Source organism: Saccostrea cucullata, unplaced genomic scaffold, assembly GCF_032062105.1.
Source record: "Saccostrea cucullata isolate Sc308-1 unplaced genomic scaffold, CSIRO_AGI_Scuc_v1 ctg4749, whole genome shotgun sequence".
In the NCBI taxonomy this organism is placed as follows: domain Eukaryota; kingdom Metazoa; phylum Mollusca; class Bivalvia; order Ostreida; family Ostreidae; genus Saccostrea; species Saccostrea cuccullata.
The window spans coordinates 12326-37720 of record NW_026930329.1 but is presented as its reverse complement, the minus strand read 5'-3'; the positions used below and the strand labels follow the sequence as shown (position 1 = coordinate 37720).

Genomic DNA, 25395 nt, shown 5'->3' with positions numbered 1-25395 from the left:
AGTACCTCATCTGGTGACCTCCTGGTAATCATGGACAGTAATGATTACTAACAAACAAAAGTTGTCTATTACTCGGGTTTTCCACTGAAAAACAAAGCATTCAAATTGATGGTAATGGTAAACCTCTCTTTTCACCAGGTAGATATAAAAGATATATCACTGAGAACAGGAACCTGGATATCTGTGTTTCCGATAGTCGAGATGGAGCAGTAGTGGTGGTCAATCAGGCCGGGAAAACTGAGATTCAGGTACACTGGAGATACTCCTGCTCCAAAGAACAAACCATTCAATCCACAAGGAATACCACAGACAGCCAGAGTCACATCCTTACAGCTGATTCTAACAATACCTGTGTCCACATCATAGGCCAAGATGGGCAGTTCCTCTGTTACATAGACTGTGGACCGATTGAACCCCTGGGACTGTGTACAGATACAAATGACAATTTGTTTGTTGCTCTGTGTAGAAAATCACAAGTGGAGAAAATCAAATATCTACAGTGATTTGAAGTCAATCATTTTAAAATCTGTATGAACATTATGCAGATTATGAAAGTTTCATAATTTAGCGTTCTTAAGTGTTAAAATTTAAAAAAATAATAATAAATTCATTTCATGAAAATGTTAAGCTGCATTACTTGAATGAGTTTGTCGTCTTCAAATAGAGGGGTTTTGACACTTTATTTGTTTGTTTAACAACTTTGTAAAAACATATATACATGTATATATTAAAAACATATCACTTAAGTTGACAGATTCAAATCATTTGTTAACAATAAAACAAATAATCTGCATGTTAAGTTATTACTATTAATATTTTATAAATTTATAAAGTGCAACATCATAAAGAGATTTTAAGCGCTGTACAATGTTAACTTTGTGCTAATATGAAATTAATAATGACAATATACCAATCAAAAATACGTACGGGCTATGATAAAAATATTTAGGAAAATACAAAATACTGTATACAGGGTTGTTTTCGCCCTTTACACTTGCAAACAATTTTGCCCCGTTTTAAATTTGCCCAATCACAATTTTGTTTTTAGAAATTATACTGGTTCTTTGAATTGCCCCATTTTAAATTGAAAGTTTGGCGAAAGGGGCAAAAACAAAAGGCCCATCCACATCGCTCACCTGAGTAACATTGGTCATACTATTCTTTAGATTTCCCCTTTGTAATACCAATTATGACACTGCCCTACTCCAAGGGATCATTATTTGGAGAATGGAAAATCTATACTATATAAAATATACCCAGAATATTTTCACATAGTTTAGAACTTCTGCCCTAGTGGTTCTTGAGAAGAAGATGTGTAAAGATTTTTCCTATATATTTCAATGTAAAAAGATTCCCTTTTTGTGACCCCGCCATACCCCATAGGGGTCAATTTAGAAGCTACTCTACTCCAGGATGCAGTTTCAGCTTTTCTGGCCCAGTGATTCTTGAAAAAGATTTTTTGCTCACCTGAGCCAAAGGCTCAATTGAGCTTTCTGATCACATCCATCCGTCTCTCTGTCCGTCTGTAAAATTTTCACATTTCCAAAATTTTTTCAAGAACCACTGGGCCAATTTTAACCAAACTTTGTACATAGCATCCTTGGGTAAAGGGGAGTTCAAATTATTTAAATGAAGGGCCTGGTCCTCTCACAAGGGGATATAATCAAGAAAAGACAAAAATAGGGTGGGGTCATTAAAAAATCTTCTTCTCAAGAACCACTGGGTCAGAAAAGCTGAAACTTATATTTATCAAAGCATCCTTGGGTAGTGTAGATTGAAATTGTTCAAATCATGACCCAAGGGGTTGGGTGGGGCCACAAAGGGGGAACCAAAGTTTGACTTAGATTTATACAGGAAAAATCTTTAAAAATCTTCTCAGGAACCACTGAGCCCAAAGAGCTGAAACTTATATCAAAGCAACCTTTGGTAAAGTAGATTCTAAATTTTTAAATGATGACTCCCAGGGGTTGGGCTGGGCCACAATATGAATAAGTTTTATATAGAAATAAATAGGAGAAATCTTAAAAATCTTCTTTTTAAGAACCACTGGCCAGAAAAAATGAAACTTATGTGGAAGCATCCTTGGGTAGTGTAGATTTTAAATTATTGAAATGATGACTCCTGGGGGTTGGGTGGGGCCACAATGGGGAATCAAAGTTTTACTTAAGGAATGAAGCTTATTTCAACTTATTTTATACGATATTACATAAATTGGGACAATTTACACTTTATAAACCGCAAACGGTTTATAAAAAGCATAAACTGTCCCAAGTTTTGTTATATAAATATTAGTTGAAATAAGCTTCATTCCTTATAATTTAATTTTAGTGCAGACAATGAGACAATTTTTCTCCCAGAAAAAGGTTTCACAATGATTAAATTTTAAAAGTAATGTCAAGCGGAGTAATACGTTTTTGACATAACTCATTGTGATGTAGGCAAGTTATGTTACACAAAATGGATAAATCTTTTACCAATAAATGACATGTTACAAGTAAAATTAAACCATATAGAAATATTTATGAAAATAATTTAAAAAATCTTCTTTTAAGAATACTTCATAGCCAGAATAGCTGAAACTTTTGTGGAAACATCCTGGGTAGTGTAGATTTTAAATTGTCCAAATTATGACCCGGGAGTACTAGGGGGCCCCCAATAGGTATTACAAGGGGGGAAATCTGGTTACAAATTGAATGGTCAAAGCTTCTCAGGTGAGTGAGGTGGCCCATTTTTGTTTTTATAACCCCACCCTTTTTTTTTTATTTTTTCCCCCTTTAGTAATTGGCCTTTCATTTTAACAATTTGTACTCCCCTTTACCCAAGGATGCTTTATACCAAGTTTGGTTAAAATTGGCCCAGTGGTTCTTGAAAAGGTTTGGCAATGTGAAAAGTTTATAGATAACACGGACAACGGGTATCAAAAAAGCTCACTTAGCTTTCAGTCAGGTAAACTAATAAAACAGGGCGAGAATTTTTCCTCTATACAGTAATCCGTAAATTTTTACAACATGTAAAGAACTATATGCGGTATATTGAACATTTGCCCCCACAAAAGTCAAATTTTGAAAACTTCCTGAAATGTGCTGAATTCAATAAATTGTATGACAAAAACAAATTGTACACATTGCAGTAATAAAGGTAATTTTAATAGGCTATAATAAAAATAAATTGCACACTTTTTCTTATAAACCTTTATCTTCTCTTCATTTTCTTGACTACACAAGTTTGACAAGAAATGAATCACTGACAGTTATGTATCTCAGCCACTTCTGTGGAGTTGTCTGCTCTTGATTCACAATTTTCACAGTTTTTATCTTCATCCCTGATAGCAGATGACCAGAAATTTCAAACTCCATTCTTAGAGGTCCAACATCCTCCCTTTTTAGAGCACCGCTTTGACTAATCAACTAAAAAACAAGAATGGAGTAGAAAAAGAAGTGTAACTTTATAATTGATAACTTTATACATTACTTTTTTCTGATAACGCATTAATAATCCAAAGCAGTAAAATCTTTATATAAAAAAACTCTAGATTATAAAAAAAATTACACTTCTTTATACCCAATCAGAATACAAATTGCTGTTTTAACAGAATGATACGGTGGCTGGCATAGGACATGGTATGAGTTTTTTTTAAATTAATTCATGGTCACGAAATAAAAATTTGTGGCCACGAAATAAAGTTGGGCTATATAATGTCATTTTTAGCTTCTTCTCTTGTATGTCATTCAAGATGAACGGAATTATGTATTATTTTCATTCAATTGGACTGAGCCAAATGGATTTTTGTTTAAAATCATTATGGGTATTGAATAATATGCCTGAATCATCATTAATTATTTAAAATTTGGATTTTGCCAATTAACTGCATGAAGAGCTGATGAACAAATAAATAGTATCAATACTGATCTCACTAGTTCATCGCATTTTTTCCTATACAATTACATGTACCTTTATTCAAGAGCACACACTTTCATGTGTATTACACAGTTGAGTTTTATGTGAAAACAATCATGACAATATCTGGATATTGCTTTCATTTTTAAGATGTCACGTTCCTGATAATAGTGGCGAACTCTGATTGTTGAATAAACATTGAGTGATTGACTTAAAAAAGCTATTTATTTGAAACATATAGCAATAAATGTGTGAAATACATTGAAAAATGCACTGGACAAAGGCTTAACTACATGTAAATATCATATCTTCTCAGCTTTTTGTCTGCAGATCAGCGCAAGCGTCAATGCACACACTGGCGTCTAAATTACGAACCCGATCTGTCAATACACTAGATTCTTTATCTTTTATTTCGTGGACACGAATTTATTTCGTTCCCATGAATTTTTACTTCATTTCCATGAATTTATATTTCGTGCCCACGAATTTTTATTTCGTTCCCACGAATTTTATTTCGTGGCCACAAATCTTTCTTTCGTGGCCTCGAATTTTTATTTCGTGTCCACGATTTTTTAAAATTTCTTTCCCACGAATTTTTATTTCGTGGCCACGAATTAATAAAAAAAAAATCTTATACCATGTCCTATACCAGCCACCGTAGAATGATCTGTTGTGATTTGTTAAACTGCTTTGCAAAATTTTGATTCACACATCAATAAACTGTTTAGATGCAAAAAATTTTTTGATGCATATGTACATTGTACTTCAAACCAAGATTATATAAGGATCATGCAGATTTGACCTACCCTAAACTGAGCGACAGATTCAGCATGTGGAGCCAGTGATTTTAATTTCCATAGAATAGTACTGTCTGTCTTTTCCAGTGTGGCTGTTTGCTCACAGCTGTCTAGATGCTGAGAAATGCTAAAGTCATCAATTAAAAATAGAGGGTATAATATTCTTGAAGCATTTTTCAAAAGTAAACAATGATTATACAAATAAATCAATTAAAAATTAATAGGTTTCTACATACATCCAATTTTTGTTGCAAAGTATTCAGTCATACATGCATTTAAAGATATAAATCTTACCTCTAATTTCACATTTTATCACTATAAAGACTTGTATTCAGTTGTACACACTCACTTAGACACAGATTGAGGGACCCCAAACTTCAGTCTTAAGTTGACAGAGGTTACAGATAACATGTTCTTTATCCTCAGACAAACCATTACATCCCTGAAATAGTATAAAAATACAGTTAAAGGGTATATTCATATTTATTGTTACTCAGAAATTAAAATGATTTTGTGAATTTTTTTGTGAATAGAATTAATATGAAATGAATTTATTGATGACTTGCAAGAATGTAGTACATTTGTACTAAGTTTTGTATAAAACTTGAAATATCCCTTGAAAAATTTAACTGAAAAAAAGAAATTCTTCCAACTCTTTACATAACATCTAAAACATGTATTAATATTTTTTTTTAATTCCTCTGCTTTAAAATTGACAAAATACAGTTATATGACCTGCTGTGTTCTAATGGCTGGACAGAGGAGACAAAATGGAAAGGGGAGGTAATGCTGCTTTCTCCACTGACCGAGTAGGACATCAATGTAAACTGTAAGTAGAAAAGTAATCAACAGATAAAATAACAGTGGTCTTGGTAATCCAGATCAATAAGCTACTACCTTATCTAATAATGTGCTGGTGAAGTAACAACGCACAAGTGAAAGTGACAATACACCAGTGCGTTGTGAACGATGTGCTGTTATGTTTTTGTAAATAGCCCTATTGGGACACCATAGAGAGCATTAGTCAATACAGTGGTTGTGTCCAAATTGTCACCTCAGCTGTTTGAGAAATAAACATACCTCTCCTATCTGAGGACAGATGGTCAATACACTGGGTGTGTCCCCGTTGTCACCTTAGCTATCTCTGACATTAACATACCTCTCCTATTTTGTTTACAAATGGTCAGTAAACTGGGTGTGTCCACAATGTCAACTTGTGTCTGATACAATAACTCATACCTTCAATCTGAGGACAAATTCTCAGTACCTTCACATTGTTACAACAGCTATCTGTGACAACAGACTTACATCTCCTATCTCAGCTGTTTGAGACATTTACATACCTCTCCTATCTGTAGACAGATAGTCAGTACACTTGGTGTGTCCACATTGTCACATCAGTTCTCTTTGACATAGACTTACTCCTATCTGAGGACAAATAGTAAGTTAACTAAGTGTATCCACATTGTCACCTTGTGTCTGATACAATAACTCATATCTCCAATCCAAGAACAAATTCTAAGTGCCTTAAGTTCAAATTGTCACCTTGTGCTAACAAAAGTTAAAACCGGCATGTTGTGAACAATGTGCTGTAATATCTACATGTATGCAAATGGCTCTATTGGGACACCATAGAGGACAAATAGCCAATACACTATAAAGTGGTTGTGTCTAAATTGTCACCTCAGCAGTCTGTCTACATACCTCTCCATTGTCTATACACTGGGTGTGTCCATGTTGTCACCTTAGCTATCTGTCTACATACCTCTCCATTGTCTATACACTGGGTGTGTCCATGTTGTCACCTTAGCTATCTGTCTACATACCTCTCCTTTCTGAGGACAGACAGTAAATACACTGGGTGTGTTTACATTGTTACATCAGCTGTTACATTATACACACCTCTCCTACCTTAGGACAGATAGTCAGTACACTGGGTGTGTCCACATTGTCCACTTTGGCAGATTCATGGAACACACATATATCTAACTGGACATTGTCTCCATAAGCTGTATTAATTAATGTAATCACAAAATTAACAAAATGACATAAATTGAGAATTAGAGTGCTTAGATGTATTGAAGCTGCATTGACAAACACTCTTGAAAAATTAACTTGATTGATTAAAGGTCCATATTCTATTTGTTTCAAAGAACTGCGAACGATAGCATTGTTCTCCCGCCTACCTCCAAGTCAATTTTCAAAAGTTAACATATTCAATGAATTTTTAATATTTCTTATAGATAATTATATAGATTTTCAAAAAACATTACTTATTTGGGAAAACAAAGAGAGATAACTCTAAAATTTTGGTATAACTTGTGTTTTTTATTATAGAAATCAACGGAAAACGAAAAATATTTTATTGATATATTTACGTTTTATTTATTTGCCTAAAACATAAGAAAAGATATAAGGAACATTTGATCACATCCAAGACGATTTAAAAATATGGTGATGCTTGAAACTTCAATTTCAATGGAAAATATCGTGTACCCCCCTTTTTTCATGAGCTGGAATTATGGACAATTTACTGTTTAGCGCTGGTATTAAGACTATTCATCAATTACCATTGAACTGTTCTTTATATTAAACAAAGATTTTTATGGCCAAATTGCTTTTTATATTGAATAAAATGGTTCCAAAATGTAGGCGGGAATCGAGAGTTAGCGTGCGTATTTCTTTCATACCTTTAATTCTGGAATTTCGTTGAACTATGATGTTGTTGTTTAAAACGACCTTGACCTGAGGACTGCCAAAGAGAAAGTTTTTGACCTTCATAGCACCATTGACCTCAAGACGAGAAACACTCCCCTGTAAAGATAGAAATCTGGTTTTACATGTATTAATAAATAAAATATAACGTAGAAATCATTTTGTCAAAGGATGTTATATGCAATATGTTAAAATATCAACTTAAGTTCTTTTAAGATATTGCAAAATTATTCAAATTAGAGAATGTTAATTTGCAAATGGACTGTTGTTCCAGAGTTTTCATAAGACATATATTTCAGTAATTTGAATATAAAAATATTAATGTATGAGGGCTGCTTGTCATAACAATTTGTGGCTTTAATGTGATATTTACAATTGACATTTGAATTTACAAAGTAAAACTGTATTCTCTCAACTTTCTTTGGAGTACATGTACCACTACTATTGTTTAAAATATAGAGTAGTCAAATTGAAAAGAAATAAAAAAATGGATAAACTTACATCAGCATTTATAACACTTGTGATTTTTTCTATGACATCCACATAGAGTTCATTCTTTCTCTTATCCTGAAATTATAACTTGTAATATTAATTCTTCAAAACAAATTGAAAATAATGGATATTATTGCAATATTTTAATCTTCTCTATCTCCGTGAAAAAGATGCAGAAAAAATATGCATGACTTTGTAGTAATTTTAATTTTAAATCCCTTCTACAAGGAAGTAAAATAAGGTTGTACAGGTATAAACACGATATGTGGGTCACTTGACATAGATAAAAGATATAGATACACAAGCTGGTGTATTTTTAGCAACAGGATCGATAGGACACCAGCCATTACCATCAAAAGTCAGGTAACATCAACTTTGATTCTGTAACATTTGCATTATTGTAAGTTCTAATATTTTCCTTAAAAATTCAATTTTAGAAATTCATGTAAACATGATTTGTGTCCTATTTTTATAACTGAGTCATTGGTTCAAGTATGTGTGGAAAAAATGGCTGGTCTCTGTAATGATCAAAGAACAAGATAACAAATACAACAAAGTGTACGTGATCTAAATAGAGAAGTTCTTAATTTATAGTTCTGAACATAAACTGATTTTTAAAAGTGTGGTACATATTATGTGAGAATGAATTGCTATTTCTCAAACAATTTTTATTTGTATGATCCAGATAGAGAAATGACATTTGACTCTCTTGTCAATCACCAGTTTTGCTGTAAAATGTATACATTGGGTATTTTTTATCTACATAATGGAACTACTCTTTCTGATGATAATGTATAACTTTACCCAAGTTCAAGGAAAATAGCATGATTAAAAGAAATTCTTTGTTCAGTCTTACCCCCCCCCCCCCCAAAAAAAGGGCACTCTGTCTTTCAGGAAACAACTTGGAAATCAAAATTGATTATCATGCAACACAAATCATTTTAGTGTGTAAAAATTATTAGTATTTACCAAAGCAATTTGTTACTTTATTAAGTTAAAACAGAGTTCAATATGTTACATAGTTCACAAGGTTAAAGTAAATTTAAGTTTTCGTAAGATAACCTGACTTATAAGTGTCACACTAACTCTATATTTCAGAGTTAAAAGTTTAATCATGGACCCCCGTACCAGTGCCCAGGACGTGATGCGATGTGACCTGTGTGAGACCACTGTGGTACAGATGCACTGTGATACATGTCTTGTCAACCTGTGTAAGGCCTGTGTGGGAGAACACTTCTCTGCTAATCTCTCAAAACCTCATAAAATTGTTGATTTCAAGGACAGAAAATCTACACCCCTCTACCCAGAGTGTACATCACATGTTAAAAGCCGATGTAAAATGTACTGCAAACACTGTAACTTTCCTGTTTGCAATAAGTGTATTGCATCTGATCAACATTTAGGTCATAAATTATCAGAAATATTGGAAGTTCTAGATGAAAGAAAAGACAAGGTAACCAAAGTAAATGAGGTCATTTATCCAACCTACCAGGACATTGCCTCTGATGTACAAAACAGAATGAGTTTGTTAGAAAAGGAACATGGAGATCTCTCAAAAGCCATAACAAAACATGGGGAGGACTGGCACAGAGAAATTGACAAACTTGTCAAGAAAATTAAAGCTGAAGTTGATGAAATGAAAAACACACATTATTTCAAACTCTACAAAAAAATCTTAAAGAAGAAATAAAATTATTTTTCTTCCCCAATGGAATATACAATGTCTGACATCAAGGATGAAATCGATTCAACTGACAAAGCTATTACTTCTCATGATAGTTCCAAACTATTTAGCACTACATTCAATGTAGATAAATATAAACAGCTACCACATACAATTATTTTCTCCTCACCCTCATTCACTCAAGGAAGAATCAATGGAGAGCAACTTAGTAAGCTGTTTGGAGCTTTATCATTAACTTCCCCATCTATAGAAAAGAATGGCTACAGCATGAAAGAAACACATCACAAATCACCAGAAGCTGGATCCTCTCCTTCAGTCAAACAGGTGCTTGATGAAGCAGAGACTGTCACCACCATAGACACTGGGTATAGCAGTTACCTTCTCAATGTGGCCTGTCTGAGTGATGAAGAAATCTGGACATGTGGAAATGACAACACCATGAAACTCTACACCATCAATCAGGGATCACTACTCAAGTCAATCACAACCAAGTCAAGAAAAAATCCAAACGACATAGCAGTGGCAAAAAGTGGAGATCTAGTTTATACTGAATTCAGAGACAGAACTGTGAACATTGTGAAAAATGAGAAGATAGAAGAGGTGATCAGACTACAGAACTGGAAACCCCGTGCTGTCTGTAGTACTACATTGGATGATCTGCTGGTTATCATGGAGAATGATGTGTACAGACAAACAAAAGTTGTCCGTTATTCAGGCTCCACTCCGAAACAAACCATTCAGTTTGATGATAAAGGCAAACCTTTCTTTTCATTTTGGGGTTTTCACATATATATTACTGAGAACAGGAACCTGGATATCTGTGTGTCTGACTGTAAAGATAGAGCAGTAGTTGTGGTCAATCAGGCCGGGAAACTAAGATTCAGGTACACTGGACATATTCCTGCTCCTAAGAACCAAACATTCAGTCTACGAGGAATAACCACAGACAGTCAGAGTCCTTACAGCTGATCATAACAATGACTGTGTCCACATCATAGACCAGGATGGACAGTTCCTCTGTTACATAGACTGTGGACTGAGTAAACCCATGGGACTGTGTACAGATACAAATGACAATCTGTTTGTTACTCAACAGCTGAACAGACAATTGAAGAAAATCAAATATCTGCAGTGAAGTCCATCAGTATTGTATAAGCCATACAATAGTGTTGATATTTTTGAAAATCTGAATGAACATAAAGCAGATTATAAACATGCCATACGTTTGTGTTCTAAATGTACATTGTTTTGATTTCAAAAAATAAATCTAGGTCATGAAAATGTTTCATTTAAGGTGTGTGAATGAGTTTTCCCCTTTAACATAAAGGAGTACTCACAGTATGCAACACTGAATATGTTATTTGATAAATAAAATAAAATATATTAAACTCAGGTATCAGGTTCAAATCAAGTAAAATTGGAGAAAATGTTCCAAATAAAAAAATTGTATACATATAATATCAAAAATTAAGAATTACTGCTAAATTGGTAAAAAAACATTTGTGGGGAATTATTTTACCTTTTAATTTAGATTTATTTGGCCTTATTTTTTAATATATGGAAAAATTACTTCTTCAGTGGCATTTAATTGCCGATTATAAATGTGTCATACCTTTGTGTTCTTAATGTGTTTTGATTTAATAAAATGAATCCTTTTCATGAAAATGTTTCAACCTGTAACACTTGAATGATAAGGGAGTATGCAACACTAAACATGTTTTTTGACAAATAAAATATAAAATTCTGTAGACATCCTGTAGAAGTACTTTTTTCCGTGTGGTATTAATTTAGGCTATGTACGCGGTCAAATTTTCCAGGAAATATGCCAACAAAAATTAATCCCTTATAAAAATGTGTGATTTCTCAAAGCATTAACAGAAAAGATTCACAATATACGAAAAAAGTGACAAAGGGAAATTTCGCTATTTAATTGAAAATTATGCACACAGTTGTCACCATATGCCTTGAATTTATGAAATATAATAAATGTTGTAAAATTGGATTATCAAACTTTACTCATTAATACCATGCGGGAAAAAGTACTCTACAGTATATTAAATTCAAGTTATCTGGTTCAAATAAGGCTTTTGACTTGTGTTGAGTTATAACTTTACACTTTTAACTTTACAGACTTCAAAGTATCCCCATGATGTAAAAAAATCCTGCATTAGTACATTTTTAACCTCTTTTGTTTTTACTCACATTAATGATCTTCCCTTTATCAAAAATAATATCCTGTGTTGGTTATTTTTAATTGTCCCCTCACCATAGTAAATTCATTATCAATGTGATGAAAAATCATGTGTCAAATGATACTTAATGCCTGAAAAACTATGTTAATAGGGACACATCAGGTCAAAATTCTTAGACCATGATTTTCCTTGTACGTTTCGAACCAGAAATTAGACAATGTAACATATGAAAAAATTCTTGGGATATTTAGCTTTACAATACAATGTACACATGTGTGTAACTCTGTCAATAATCTGCTGTGTTAAAAAATATCAAAGGATTACAATGCAAATTACCATTGTCTGTATATACATCCAGATACAAGGAGCACTTCAAAAACGTGCAAGGTATATTTTAGTGCCCCTCACAGAGGACAAATTGACTGTTTATGAACAGCTTACTGTAAATAAATATGTATTGTTATATAACCCTCTTTATTATTGGAAATGTTTCAATTTCAAATTAATAACCAATATATTCTTCTCTGAACCAATTTTGATTTGTGTGTGCCTTAATTCATAAATGTAAACTTTTTGAAAATTAGTAACAATGCAATGGAAAATATTAGTGCACATAAAAATACTCTGGCTTAAATTAGGTAAAACAATGTCAGAACATTTGTGACATATATATTTACAATAACGCCTTTATATTGTTAATTGTCGTGTATCAAAATAGTGAAGCAACGATACACTGAGTGTCGTCCCGGTTACTCGGATGTTTTTTTTTTTAATAGTTTCCGTGTTTATTATCAATTTCATTCTTTTACTTATTGGTAGAAATAAACCACAAATGTAACGTATATGAATATTATATGAATACAAACTCAAAGACACTCACACACAATACCTTCTAAGAATTTTGATTTTAAATGTCACTTGAAAAGGGCAGTCTGTTTATGTTAGAGAAAATAACTTTATCAACACATGAGGACAAACGATCACACAACATTTCCTGTCACATGCATTTAACTAGCGGGAATGGCTAAGAATCATCGAGCGATAATGGATATAGCCGTGCATGTTCATTTTTTTTCCGAAATATGTTTCAAGTAAGGTGATTTAGAATATCTATCCCTCTCTCTTTCCAAAAATTTGCGAAAGACGAGTTTGGCATTTTATACAGCGATGTCAATATTAAATTATTTTAAAAATGTCTAAATGATGGTCTTTTTTCGCAAAATTAATTAACAATCAAAACAAATAATTTGAACCACTAAAAATTCAAAAATTAGGGAAATGTGTCAATATATACATTTACAAATAACTTCAAAATTATTTAATACGTATTTACTTGAAAAAGGTCATTTGAAGAATAAATTTTAATAACCAATACTTTCACGAGTACACTCCAGGTGGAACATCACTGACGTATTTAATTATTTATTATTATTAAATCCATTAAAATTTGACAAATGTTCAAAATGTTGTAGAATATTCGAGAAGTTATGTATGTTGAAATTCCTTATGTTTTCTTGTTATATACCCTTCTTTTCTATTTTGATGTAAACACGCAGACATTCACATGGCATAAGACTTTGCATCGGAGTTCTTCTTGTTCTTTTGATATAACATTATTTTGTTCCCCAAAAAGCAACTCTTCGTCATTTTTTTTTACTAAATAAAGATAAAATTATCTTTTTTAAGTCTTGAAAGTTTTAGAATGGCCTCTATAAAACTAGAGTTTTAACTTAATTTTGCTGCAACCCCAACAAATTAACATGTGCTGACTAAATTTTTATTGACTTAGAATCTTTAAGAATTAACAAATGTTGCAAGGTGAAAATAATTCTCCTGATTTTTTTGTTCTATTTTTTTTTGATTATTCATACCTTCTGGAAATGACAGGTCTGTCGGTAGCTGGGGTAGGGGTGGTCTTTGTTTCTATACCAAACTGAAAAATATAGTCCGGCTTTCAATAATACAACTTTATTTCTAATAACATAGTTGAAATACAAATTTTCATGGGGGTAAATTTTCATTGTTTTCCAAAAGAGACCCATGAATTCATGTCCACCACGAAATGTAAAATTTTACATGCATAAGTACTCAGTAATTCTTCATTCATGAAATTAAATATGAACCAAGAGATTTTTCACAGAAAATTTGACCCCATAAAATCAGTAATTTAATAGGGCAAAAAAAGACATATATGGTGCCTAACGATGATGTTTTTAAAAAAAATTAACATTTAACACTTTATGAAACAATTACCCCTGCGATCTCAAGCTGGAGAGCTATATATTTACCAAATATTCTTAATTATAAGATGACCACTAAATAAATATCTAAGCAGTTAAAAAAAAGGAATTTTAAGGAAACATCAAATTTACATATAATTATATTTTTTCACTAACCGAATTACAGCTTACTTAGCATCACCAACAAACACACATAATTGCATCTCTATCACTTTGTAATTTTAAAATTTCATGAAGGACATGAATTTTTTGGTCTCTTTATATCATGAAAGCAAACAAAAATTAACCCCTTGTGAAAATATCTGATTTTACAAAGCTAGAGATCATTGAAAACTAGGGATCACAATGTATGATTGTTAATGGACTTTATTTAATTGCACTCACCACTTTTTCCTGTGTTGGCTGTCTGTTTATTCTGGTCACCGGTGTGGACTGTAATTTATCTGTAGACAACATAACCAAAGTCCTGTGTCAAAGAATTATGAAAACTACAGTCTGTATATATAGAGAGGACAAGGGCACTGCAAAGCAGAGATTATATCTTCATAAAGGTCATATCTATAAATCAAGTTCCTTTTTGGCTGATACCACGCCTTCAAAATCCTTGAAGACGTGATATAATCTGTAGAATATAGGGACATGGTTAAATGACAATCTCAGATACTTAGAAATGTAATTAAAGTGGTTTGTAAATGTAAAATATATAGCAGAAAATTGATTTAGTAATATACATTGTATACAAAAAGATGAATGAATAAGAGCCAGAAGCATCACCTAATTCTACGTTTTGATCAAGGATCTTAAAAATTAACATCTTTGCTTCCCGTGATTAAATTACCAGTAGCTATACTGCAGAAGCACTCATTTTTATGGGGATGACATTTTTGTTCATTTGTCATCCAAAACGATTTCATTGTTTTAAAAGTAATTTTATTTCATTGTGCATTCTTAAGAATGTTGTGTGTGATTTAATATACGATACGAAATACCGGAATTGTTGCAAGAGGACTATTCAAGCCATTTGACCCAACAACCTCACAAATATCGACTTCAAAGATTTCAAATTAACGGAGTATGGTCATAGCAATCCCGCTGAACAGTTAGGTCAAGCTACTAGTCCAGAATATTTAGCACAAAATATGTCATAAGTTTAAGAGTGCTAAGGCTGTATAATGAACAGAAAACTGCCTCCCGGACGTTGAACGATTAGTGGTGTAATAATATGGAAAAAGGCATTATTCTAAAATGATAGTGTAACTGTATTAATCAGTTACCTTGAATAAGGCTGAATGTAATAGCCTAATATATAAACTATACTGATCTGTATATCAAGACAAATCTGAGTTGACATAACAAGTTTCCTTTTCTAATCTCGTTTTTTACTTCATTTATATGTCACTAACTAAATGTTAAACTAAAAATTCCCAAATTTCTGTCGAAAACAAGAGGCCCATGGGCCACATCGCTCACCTGAGCACTGTGGCTTGGAAAAGGTAGAAAATTGGTTTATTATTGAAAAGTTTTAATCCAAAAGAAGTCCCATGACCAATCATGGCTTTACTATTCTTGAGAAGATGATTTTTAAAGAATTTTTCTTTATATTTCTATGTAAAACTTTGGTCGGCCATTGTGGCCCCGCCCTACCCCTGGGGGTCATGATTTGAACAAACTTGAATCTACACTACCTGAGGATGCTTCCATATAAATATGACCAATCATGGCTTTGTATTTCTTGAGAAGAAGATTTTTCAAGAATTTTCCTATATATTTCTATGTTAAACTTTGGTCGGCCATTGTGGCCCAGCCCTACCCTCGGGGGTCATGATTTGAACAAACTTGAATTTACACTACCTGGGGATGCTTCCATATAAATATGATGAATTATGGCTTTGCTATTCTTGAGAAGAAGATTTTTAAAGAATTTTCCTATATATTTCTATGTAAAACTTTGGTCGGCCATTTTGGCCCCGCCCTACCCCCAGGGGTAATGATTTGAACAAACTTGAATCTACACTACCTAGGGATGTTTCCATATAAATATGACCAATCATGGCTTTGTTATTCTAGAGAAGAAGATTTTTAAAGAATTTTCATATATATTTATATGTAAAACTTTGGTTGGCCATTGTGGCCCCGCCCTACCCCCGGGGGTCATGATTTGAACAAACTTGAATCTACACTATCTGAGGATGCTTCCATATAAATATGACCAATCATGGCTTTGTTATTCTTGAGAAGAAGATTTTTCAAGAAATTTCCTATATATTTCTATGTTAAACTTTGGTCGGCCATTGTGGCTCCGCCCTACCCCCGGGGGTCATGATTTGAACAACTTTGAATCTACACTACCTGAGGATAATTCCACATGAGTTTCATCTTTCCTAGCCCAGTGGTTCTTGAGAAGAAGATTTTTTAAAAATGCCAATAATTTTTCACTAATTCATAATTATCTCCCCTTGGAAAAGGGCATGGCCCTTCATTTGAACAAACTTGAATTCCCTTCACCCAAGGATTCTTTGTGGCAAGTTTGGTTGAAATTGGCCCACCGGTTCTTGAGAAGAAGTCGAAAATGTGAAAAGTTTACGGACAGACAGACGGACAGACAGACAGACAGACGGACGCCGGACAAAATGTGATCAGAAAAGCTCACTTGAGCTTTCAGCTCAGGTGAGCTAAAAATGAGAGAAAAATATCATTAGTAAAGTTGTCCATTATGAAATATATTTAAAAAATTTTGTCATGAAAGAATTTTGAATTTGATCATTAAAAAAACAGTCTGATCATGCAATAAAAAGTAAAGTTGTCCATTATCAAATATATTTACAATTTTTTCAAAGGATCTATCCACTGTCTGAATTTCCAGATGTGGAATAAATTTTGTCACATGAAATGTAATTTTTTGAATCAGCAAATACTCAATACATATAAAAAAACAAATAAATACGAATACATTATAATATACGTACTAATCTGTCATTGGTAAAATATAAAAAATTAAAAACTTTCAGAGTAAAAACAAAATTCATGTACTTTTTGTACAAAGTCTGCTATCAAACATTACTGTTATCCCCAATTTTTTCAAAGGATCTAAGCAAATGGTAATGTGTAATCACTGAATTTCCACGATGGGTTAATGGTTGTTGCTTTTAGATAGGATGAAGCATACCCATAAAATATTTAAATTCAACCCATCACATCCATCATGTACCCACAATGTAAGCCCTTCAAAAATTTTTTGGAAGAAAATTTTATATCATCAAAAATAAGCGACTACATTACAACAACAAATAAATACGTGCTGATACATAATATAATATACCCATTTTATCTCCCCCTCTTTCAATCTGTCATTGGTAAAATATAAAGAAATTGCATAATTATACAATTGGTCTGTTACGTATTTTATCAGAAAGTAGAAACAGGCAGAAACAATATATGTAAAGTTGTTGTCATCAGTATCATACATTGTACTTAACTTCATCTAAAACATCTGATTGAGGATATATAAGTTTTCTACAAATTGAGAATAATATCCAGTGAGATTTAAATTACATGTTCTATCACAAAAACATTTGTACAAATTGCAAATGGTTTTGTTAAGTAATAAAAATATTTGCACATTTTTCATAATAATATTATCTACTCTTTAGTTTCATTGCTACACAAGTTTAACAAGAAATGAATCACTGACAGTTATGTATCTCAGCCACTTCTGTAGTTGTCTGCTACTTGATTCACAATTTTCACAGTTTTTATCTTGTATCCCTGATAGAAGATGGCCAGAAATTTCAAACTCCATTCTAAGAACAAAAATTGTTTCTCAAACCATAAAAATTTTATATCACAAAAATAAGCGACTTTATAATTACTGTATAATATAATTGTGTACACCGATGATTCTTTTCATAATTCGACGTGTAACTGAATTTCATAACTTCCATGAACTTTTTTATTATCAACTTTTATGTCTTATGAAGAATATTCATAATTATACACATTGGTCTTTTACTTTATTTTATCAGAAAGTGGTGAACAGGCTTTGTGAAACAATATAGTAAAGTTGTTGTCATCAGTATCATATATTGTACTTAACTTCATCTTAAAACATCTGATTGAGGATATTTAAGTTTTCTACAAATTGGGAATAATATCCAGTGAGATTTAAATTACATGTTTCTATCACAGAAACATTTTGTACAAATTGCAGTAATTAAGGAAATTTTGTTAAGTTAGCATAAAAATATATTGCACATCTTTCCTTATAATAAGATATCTACTCTTTAGTTTCATTGCTACACAAGTTTAACTAGAAATGAATCACTGACAGTTATGTATCTCAGCCACTTCTGAGGAGTTGTCTGCTATTTCTTGATTCACAATTTTCACAGTTTTATATAGCTTCATCCCTGATAAAAGATGGCCAGAAATTTCAAACTCCATTCTACATGAGAAAGTAAAAATTCAACAAAAAATCTATCCCTGTTAAATTATTTTTGTGCACTGCAATATAAAAAGACTTATCAAATACAAACAAAAAATCCATGATGTAAAAAACGCGTCAAAAAACAAGTGATGTATATTATACATGGATGTGCACATGTCGAATAGAATTATCCTATTTTACTTTTATTGAAAAATCATCTCAGAAGTCTTAATCCATAAAAAATTCAATAGTAAAAAATGCTTGGACACACGTGGCCCATACCCATTTTATTTGAAAAATATCAATTAACTTTATAATTTTTTTTTTCAAAAATAAACATTAATATTCAAAGTAACTATTTATGATTACATGGTATATTCATAAATTTATAATAAAGCACAAAAGTCATATTTTGAAAACTTCCTGAAATGTGCTGAATTCAAACATAAATTGTCTCATAAGAAATATAAAAAAACGTTAAACAGAAAATATTAAATACCGTGTAAAGGCTTTATTATTCACAATTTTTGTTTTTATAATTTTATGCACAATGAAAGAAAAAAAGTGAGCAAGTTCACATACCCCACGCTCCCCCAAAAGTCGAAGTGCTGAAATTCCCATATCCTTTTTCCATGTAATATGCTCATCTATACACATTGTGTCCTAAATATCTGCAAATTTGACAAATTGTGTGCAATTTATGAGGAATTGCTTTAAAATTCTCTATATTCAAGATATGGCAAAATCTAAATGTAAAAGTGCGGAAATTCAATAAAAATAAAGAATTCATTTTCATTGAAATTACACACATTGTCTCTACACATTATATTCAAAAACTCTGTGCAGTGGTTTATGATTGCGCTGAACACAACTTATTGCGAGGGGTATACTCGAGTTTGATTTTGGTGAAAATATGACAAAAATTTAATGTGAATTTTTCTGTAAATAAATAATGATTATTATAAAAAGCATATAAAGAGAGCTGAAATTCCACATTCTACCTCATTAGCTTTTTTAAAAATTCTCTTTCTGCATATGTCCTGGCGACATTACTTTTAGAAATATTTGATTCCCAATGTTCCCTTTCCTATGATGTATATTTCACGTTTATTATATCCCCCGTTTAAAATTTAATCAAATATATCCGTCCCATCAAAGCTTTGGGGTACCATTTTCAGGGGTGTAGCAAATATTGGTTAACTTATACTATAGGAAATGTTAATTGAAGGTGTGGTTTTTTTTTTTTGCTTGTCAACTTTTTCAGGTAATGAAAAAAAAAAGGGCATATTTTCAAATACGATGCTACGTGCCTGCTTTTTGATTGGACACATATTTTGGGTTTAGCGACAACAGCAAAATATAGACTTTGCCATTTTAAAATTCACAGAAAAGTTATATTTTTGCTAAATAACTCAGTTTCTATTTCAATTTGGGCGTATGGGTTAATTTCATCTTCCAAATTAAAATTTTATTCAATTTATTTTACTCCCGCCAGAGAAAAATCCTTATTATTTAAGGCTTAACAAATGGTACATTTCAAAGTTGACAGTTAAGCTATATCATGATTATTGCCCTAACAGATAGGAGAGAGAGAGAGAGAAAGAGAGAGTTATACAAAAGAGTTATAAAAAATTATCCGTATTCAACCAGTGTCAAGTATCCCTACCCTAGCTCTTAAAATTATCTCTCAATTACTCCTAAAGAAATTATTTTTATACAAAAGAAAAAAATAGCTAGACTATCAGGCAATACTGAAATCTCATAAACTCTCTGTAACAACATAAAACAGTTACATTCCAAAATGCACATACTTTGTGGTCGGAACACATTCTAAAAAAAATCTCAAAATTTTGGAAAAATGTACTCTTCAACAATATTTAAATAACGGTCATTTCAAATTTTTGCATCACCCCCGCGCCTAAAAAAAATCAAATGTCTTTAGAAATGTCATAAACAGGGAATGGCCTTTCTCCGTGTGTGTGAGTGGTTAAAGCAGTCGTATAGATGTACACATAAAACTTTGTATTCTGGTTAATTGCTTTTAAGATTTGAAGTAGATAATTACTTTCAAATTACTTGGTTTAGATTTCACATTAGTACTAAAATAATCAGTTATAATTGACAAATGAATTTTGCGATAAAATATAAATATACATGACTTTGTACAGAATGTATATTAGAATTACATGTAGATAGACAATTCACGATTATAGCTTATGAACAGCAGTATTTTATTTTGAAAAATATAACTTCTCTTTCCACTTGTGATATTTTCCCTGACCAAAATGTGATCTAGGTGTATCAATGTGCTAGTCTGTACGGAGAATGACAGTGTGTTTACTATTGAGCTTTTATGGAGTTTATTTCTTTTTTGTGATGCATATTTCAATAAATGGAATTTAATATCACTTGACTTGTGCAAAATGCAGTAACCTTATTTCCAGGATAAACTGTTAAAATGCATCAATTGCATCTTTAGGACCTGCAAATCAAAGACGTGGATTGTTTTGTTCCATTCAAATGATATAATTTCAAAATGTGTTTGCAGTATTTTACTGCTTTTTATTTCAAGTTTATTCTGCATAAATTGGCGCACTGTAAAATACGTACTCATGCATCAAATTTCTCTTCCAAATTTGCATTTTTTCCTTTTGATTCAAATCAATAATTATTCAGAAATATGATTATTATGTTGTTTGTTGTGGTTTTGAAATGTCTAGATCACCGCATGTGTTCTCATATGCTTTACCATCGGAGATGTGCACAAGTCGATACCCAAGCCAAAAAATCATTCAAGTGTAACGAAATGGGGTATATATCGTTACAATGAGACAATGTATCTGAAAGAAATATGGCGGAATACGGCTATAGTTGGTATGAAACAAGTCGTACATAGATGAAATGTTGCGTTTTTAAGAATTCATGTCAGCTTTAAATATACCCGCAGCAAAAGTATACAATATTTATAAAATTAATCAATTAAAAATTGCTATTATACATCCAGTTTCATTGCATAAGTCATATATATATATTAAAGATTGTATCTTAACTCTAATTTTACATTCTATCACCATTAAACACATGGATTCAGTTAGATAACTTACTTGAACACAGACTGAGGGACCCCAAACTTGAGTCTAAGGTTGACAGAGGTCACAGGTAACATGTTCTTTATCCTCAGACAAACCATCACATCCCTGAATAAAATAAACATACACAGCTTAAGGGTGGTATTATTGCTGCATATTCAATCAAATTTATTGTGATTAGGATCAAAAACTGATTTTATGAAAATTTAAACACAGATTTGAAACTAGAATTCACATGAAATGAATTTTATAATGAATGAAAGGCATACATGAATGTGTACCAAACTTTAAATACCCCTTGAAAGCATTAAATTGGAAACAGAATTTCTTCCTATTTCTCTACATATTATCTGAAAGCATGTATTAATTATAATAATAAATGAATTGGCATTAAAATTTACGGTTGTATTACCTGCTGTGTTCTAGTGGCTGGACTGAGGATACAAAATGGAAAGGGGAGGTAATGCATTTCCACTGACAGAGTATACATCAATGTAAACTGTAATTAGAATTGTAACATATAAAAAATAGGAGCCACTGACTGGTAATCCTGATCAATTAGGTATTATCTAAAACCAAACAATGTGCTAGAAAAGTCACAACATGCTAGTGAAAGCAACAACATGCTAGTGAAAGCAACAACATGCTAGTGAAAGTGACAAAATGCTAGTGAAAGTGACGATATGCTAGTGAAAGTAACAACATGCTAGTGAAATTGACAACATGCTAGTGAAAGTAAAAACATGCTAGTGAAAGTAACAACATACTAGTGAAAGTAACAACATGCTAGTGAAAGTGACGACATGCTAGTGAAAGTGACAACATGCCAGTGAAAGTAACAACATGCCAGTGAAAGTGAAAACATGCTAGTGAAAGTAACAACATGCTAGTGAAAGTGACAACATGCTAGTGAAAGTGACAACATGCTAGTGAAAGTAACAACATGCTAGTGAAAGTGACAACATGCTAGTGAAAGTGACAACATGCTAGTGAAAGTAACAACATACTAGTGAAAGTAACAGCATGCTAGTGAAAGTGACAACATGCAAGTGAAAGTGGCAATAGGTCTGTTATGATTTTATGAACTATCCTGAGACATTAACACACCTCTCCAATCTGAGGACAGATGGTCAGTACACTGGGTGTGTCCACATTGTCCACTTTGGCAGATTCATGAAACACACAGGTATCCAACTGGACATTGTCTCCATAAGCTGAAGAAATAAAAGTAAATGAAAAATTTACAAAATGACATAAACTGTAAACTAGAACTGTCCAAACGACGGGACAAAATACTCCCCGCTGGGTTTTTCAGCGGTGCTAAATCATGAATATTTCATGGATCAAAGAGAAGAGAGAAATGCTAAAACATTTTTAGTGCAAATGTAATTGCTCATTATATTTTTTTATAAAAGAAACGAAGGTGCAGACTAATAAAAAAAAATAGACTAAATATACAGACCAGACACAAATTATTAATTTTTTTCTGTCAGTGACCTTGAACTTGCATAAATGACCAGGTCATTAGCGGTGTTTGTGTGAAGTAGTAGATTCAAGTTTTTCCATAATATAGAAATATATGGACCGGACACAAATTATAAAATTTTTCTTCCAGTGACCTTGAGCTTCCCCAAATGACCTTGTGCCAAAGTCATGACACACCCTTAGGTTATGAGCAATCCTTGTGTGAAATTAGAACTTACCAAGTTCTATCCATGAGAACGATATGGAACGGACAGGAATTATGAAATTTTTCTTCCAGTGACCTTGAACTTCCCGAAATGACCTTGAACCAAGGTCATGACACAACTTAGGTTATGAGCATTCTATGTGTGAAATTAGAACCTACCAAGTTTATCCATAACAAAGATATGAACCAGACACGAATTATGAAATTTTCTTCCAGTGACCTTGAACTTCCCGAAATAACCTCGGTTCAAGGTCATGACACACCCTTAGGTCAGGAGGAATCTTCTGTGAAATGAGAACCTACCAAGTTTATCCATAAGAAAGATATAGACCGGACACGAATTATGAATTTTTTCTTCCAGAGACCTTGAACTTCCCCAAATCACCTTGCTTCAAGGTCATGACACACACTTAGGTCATGGGCAATCTTTGTGTGGAGTAGTAGATTCTAATGTTCCTCCATAAGAAAGATATGGACCGGACACGTGTGCACAGACAGATGGACAACTAGACAGCTACATTGTAGACAGACAGCTAGACATACGGACGGACAAGGTGATTCTTATATAACTCCCCAAACCTCATTTCCGGTGGGTATAATTAGATTGCTTAAATGTAATGTGACAGAGTTGAAAAACACACTTGAAAAATTAGAGGTTCTTCATTCGTTTGTTTCTGATTTCATACCTTTAATTCTAGAATTCCATTGAACTATGATGTTGTTGTTTAAAATGACCTTGACCTGTGGTCTGCCAAAGAGAAAGTTTTTAATCTTCATAGCACCATTGACCTCAAGACGTGAAACACTCCCCTGCAAAGAAAAAGTGGTTTTACATGTATTAGAAATAAACTGTAAAAGCACAAATTTTCGTGGGGACAAAACTTCGTTGATATGTCATCAGAAATAGTTTTATGGGCATTTAATTTCGTTGTTTTGAGAGTAGGTCTATTCAATATAAAGTCAAATAAAATTTAATGTGGGATTTAATTTTTTTGATAATTGTTAACAACATAATAAATAAAATTTAATTCCACATGGATATTTGTGGTTTTACAGTATATAGAATGTAAACATCATTTTCTCAAAGGATGTTATATGCAATTCGTTAAAATATCAACTTGAGTTCTTTTAAGATATGGCAAAATTATTCAAAATAAGAGAATGTTAATTTGCAAATGGAGAGGGTTCAATGCAGAGTTTTACATATATTTCAGTAAATTGAATATAAAAATATTAATGTATGAGGGCTGCTTGTCATAACAATTTGTGGCTTTTATGCGATATTTACAACTGACATTTGAATTTACATAGTAAAACTGCATTCTCTCAACTTTCTTTGGAGTAAATTTACCACTACTATTGTTTAAAATATAGAGTAGACAAACTGAAAAGAAACAAAATTACAACAAAAAATCAATAAACTTACATCAGCATTTATAACACTTGTGATCTTTTCTATGACATCCACATATAGTTTATTCTTTCTCTTATCCTGAAATTTTAACTTGTAAAATAAATTTTTCAAAGCAAATTGAAAATAATGGATACAATTAAATTGCAATTTTTTAATCTTCTCTATCTCCATGAAAGAGGTGCAGAAAAAATATGCATAACTTCGTAGTAATTTAAATTTTAAATCCCTTCTACATGGAAGTAAAATAACGTTGTACAGGTATAAACACGATATGTGGGTCACTTGACATAGTTAAAAGATACCGAGCTACAGGATCGATAGGACACCTGCCATTACCATCAAAAGTCGGGTAATATCTTCATTGATTTTGTAACATTTGCATTATTATAAGTTCTAATATTTTCCTTGAAAATTCAATTTTAAGAATTCAGGTAAAACATGATTTGTGTCCTATTTCTATAACTGAGGCGTTGGTTGATCAAGTATGAGCAAGAAAAATCAAAGGCCTGAAGGGCCTGCGAGTTGAGCTTTTTCATACATCTGGGCACCATACCTTAATATATTCAGTTTGTTTTGCATCTTAAGAGATTGAATATTATATGTCTGATCCATGTTAGGTTCATAAATAAAGTGTATATTCTTTTTCCTTTATATATACAGGTTGGCACTAATGGGCTTCCGTATTATTTTGACTGGATTCTATAATGAACTTAAGCACATTAGCTGAAGTGGTCAGTGTTATGGAATAATTAGGTTAAAGAT

At 32.2% G+C, this 25395-nt stretch overlaps 1 protein-coding gene across 2 annotated transcripts in view; it reads right to left on the bottom strand.

Moving 5' to 3' along the window:
* Positions 1-3115: 3115 nt before the first annotated feature.
* LOC134283764 (AP-4 complex subunit mu-1-like) overlaps positions 3116-25395 on the bottom strand; it is a 34603-nt gene continuing 12323 nt past the window's right edge. Inside the window, exons 7-13 of one of the 2 annotated variants that reach the window (XM_062766246.1) lie at positions 24646-24711; positions 23906-24029; positions 22637-22743; positions 5430-5521; positions 5044-5136; positions 4704-4821; positions 3116-3407 (exon numbers count right to left, since the gene is read on the bottom strand). In XM_062766246.1, coding sequence (XP_062622230.1) covers positions 3216-3407; positions 4704-4821; positions 5044-5136; positions 5430-5521; positions 22637-22743; positions 23906-24029; positions 24646-24711 — 792 coding nt within the window. In that variant the 3' untranslated portion in view covers positions 3116-3215. Of the gene's footprint in view, positions 3408-4703; positions 4822-5043; positions 5137-5429; positions 5522-6596; positions 6704-7384; positions 7509-7910; positions 7977-22636; positions 22744-23905; positions 24030-24645; positions 24712-25395 lie in introns of both variants that reach the window. The other variant, XM_062766245.1, reaches the window with a different exon arrangement.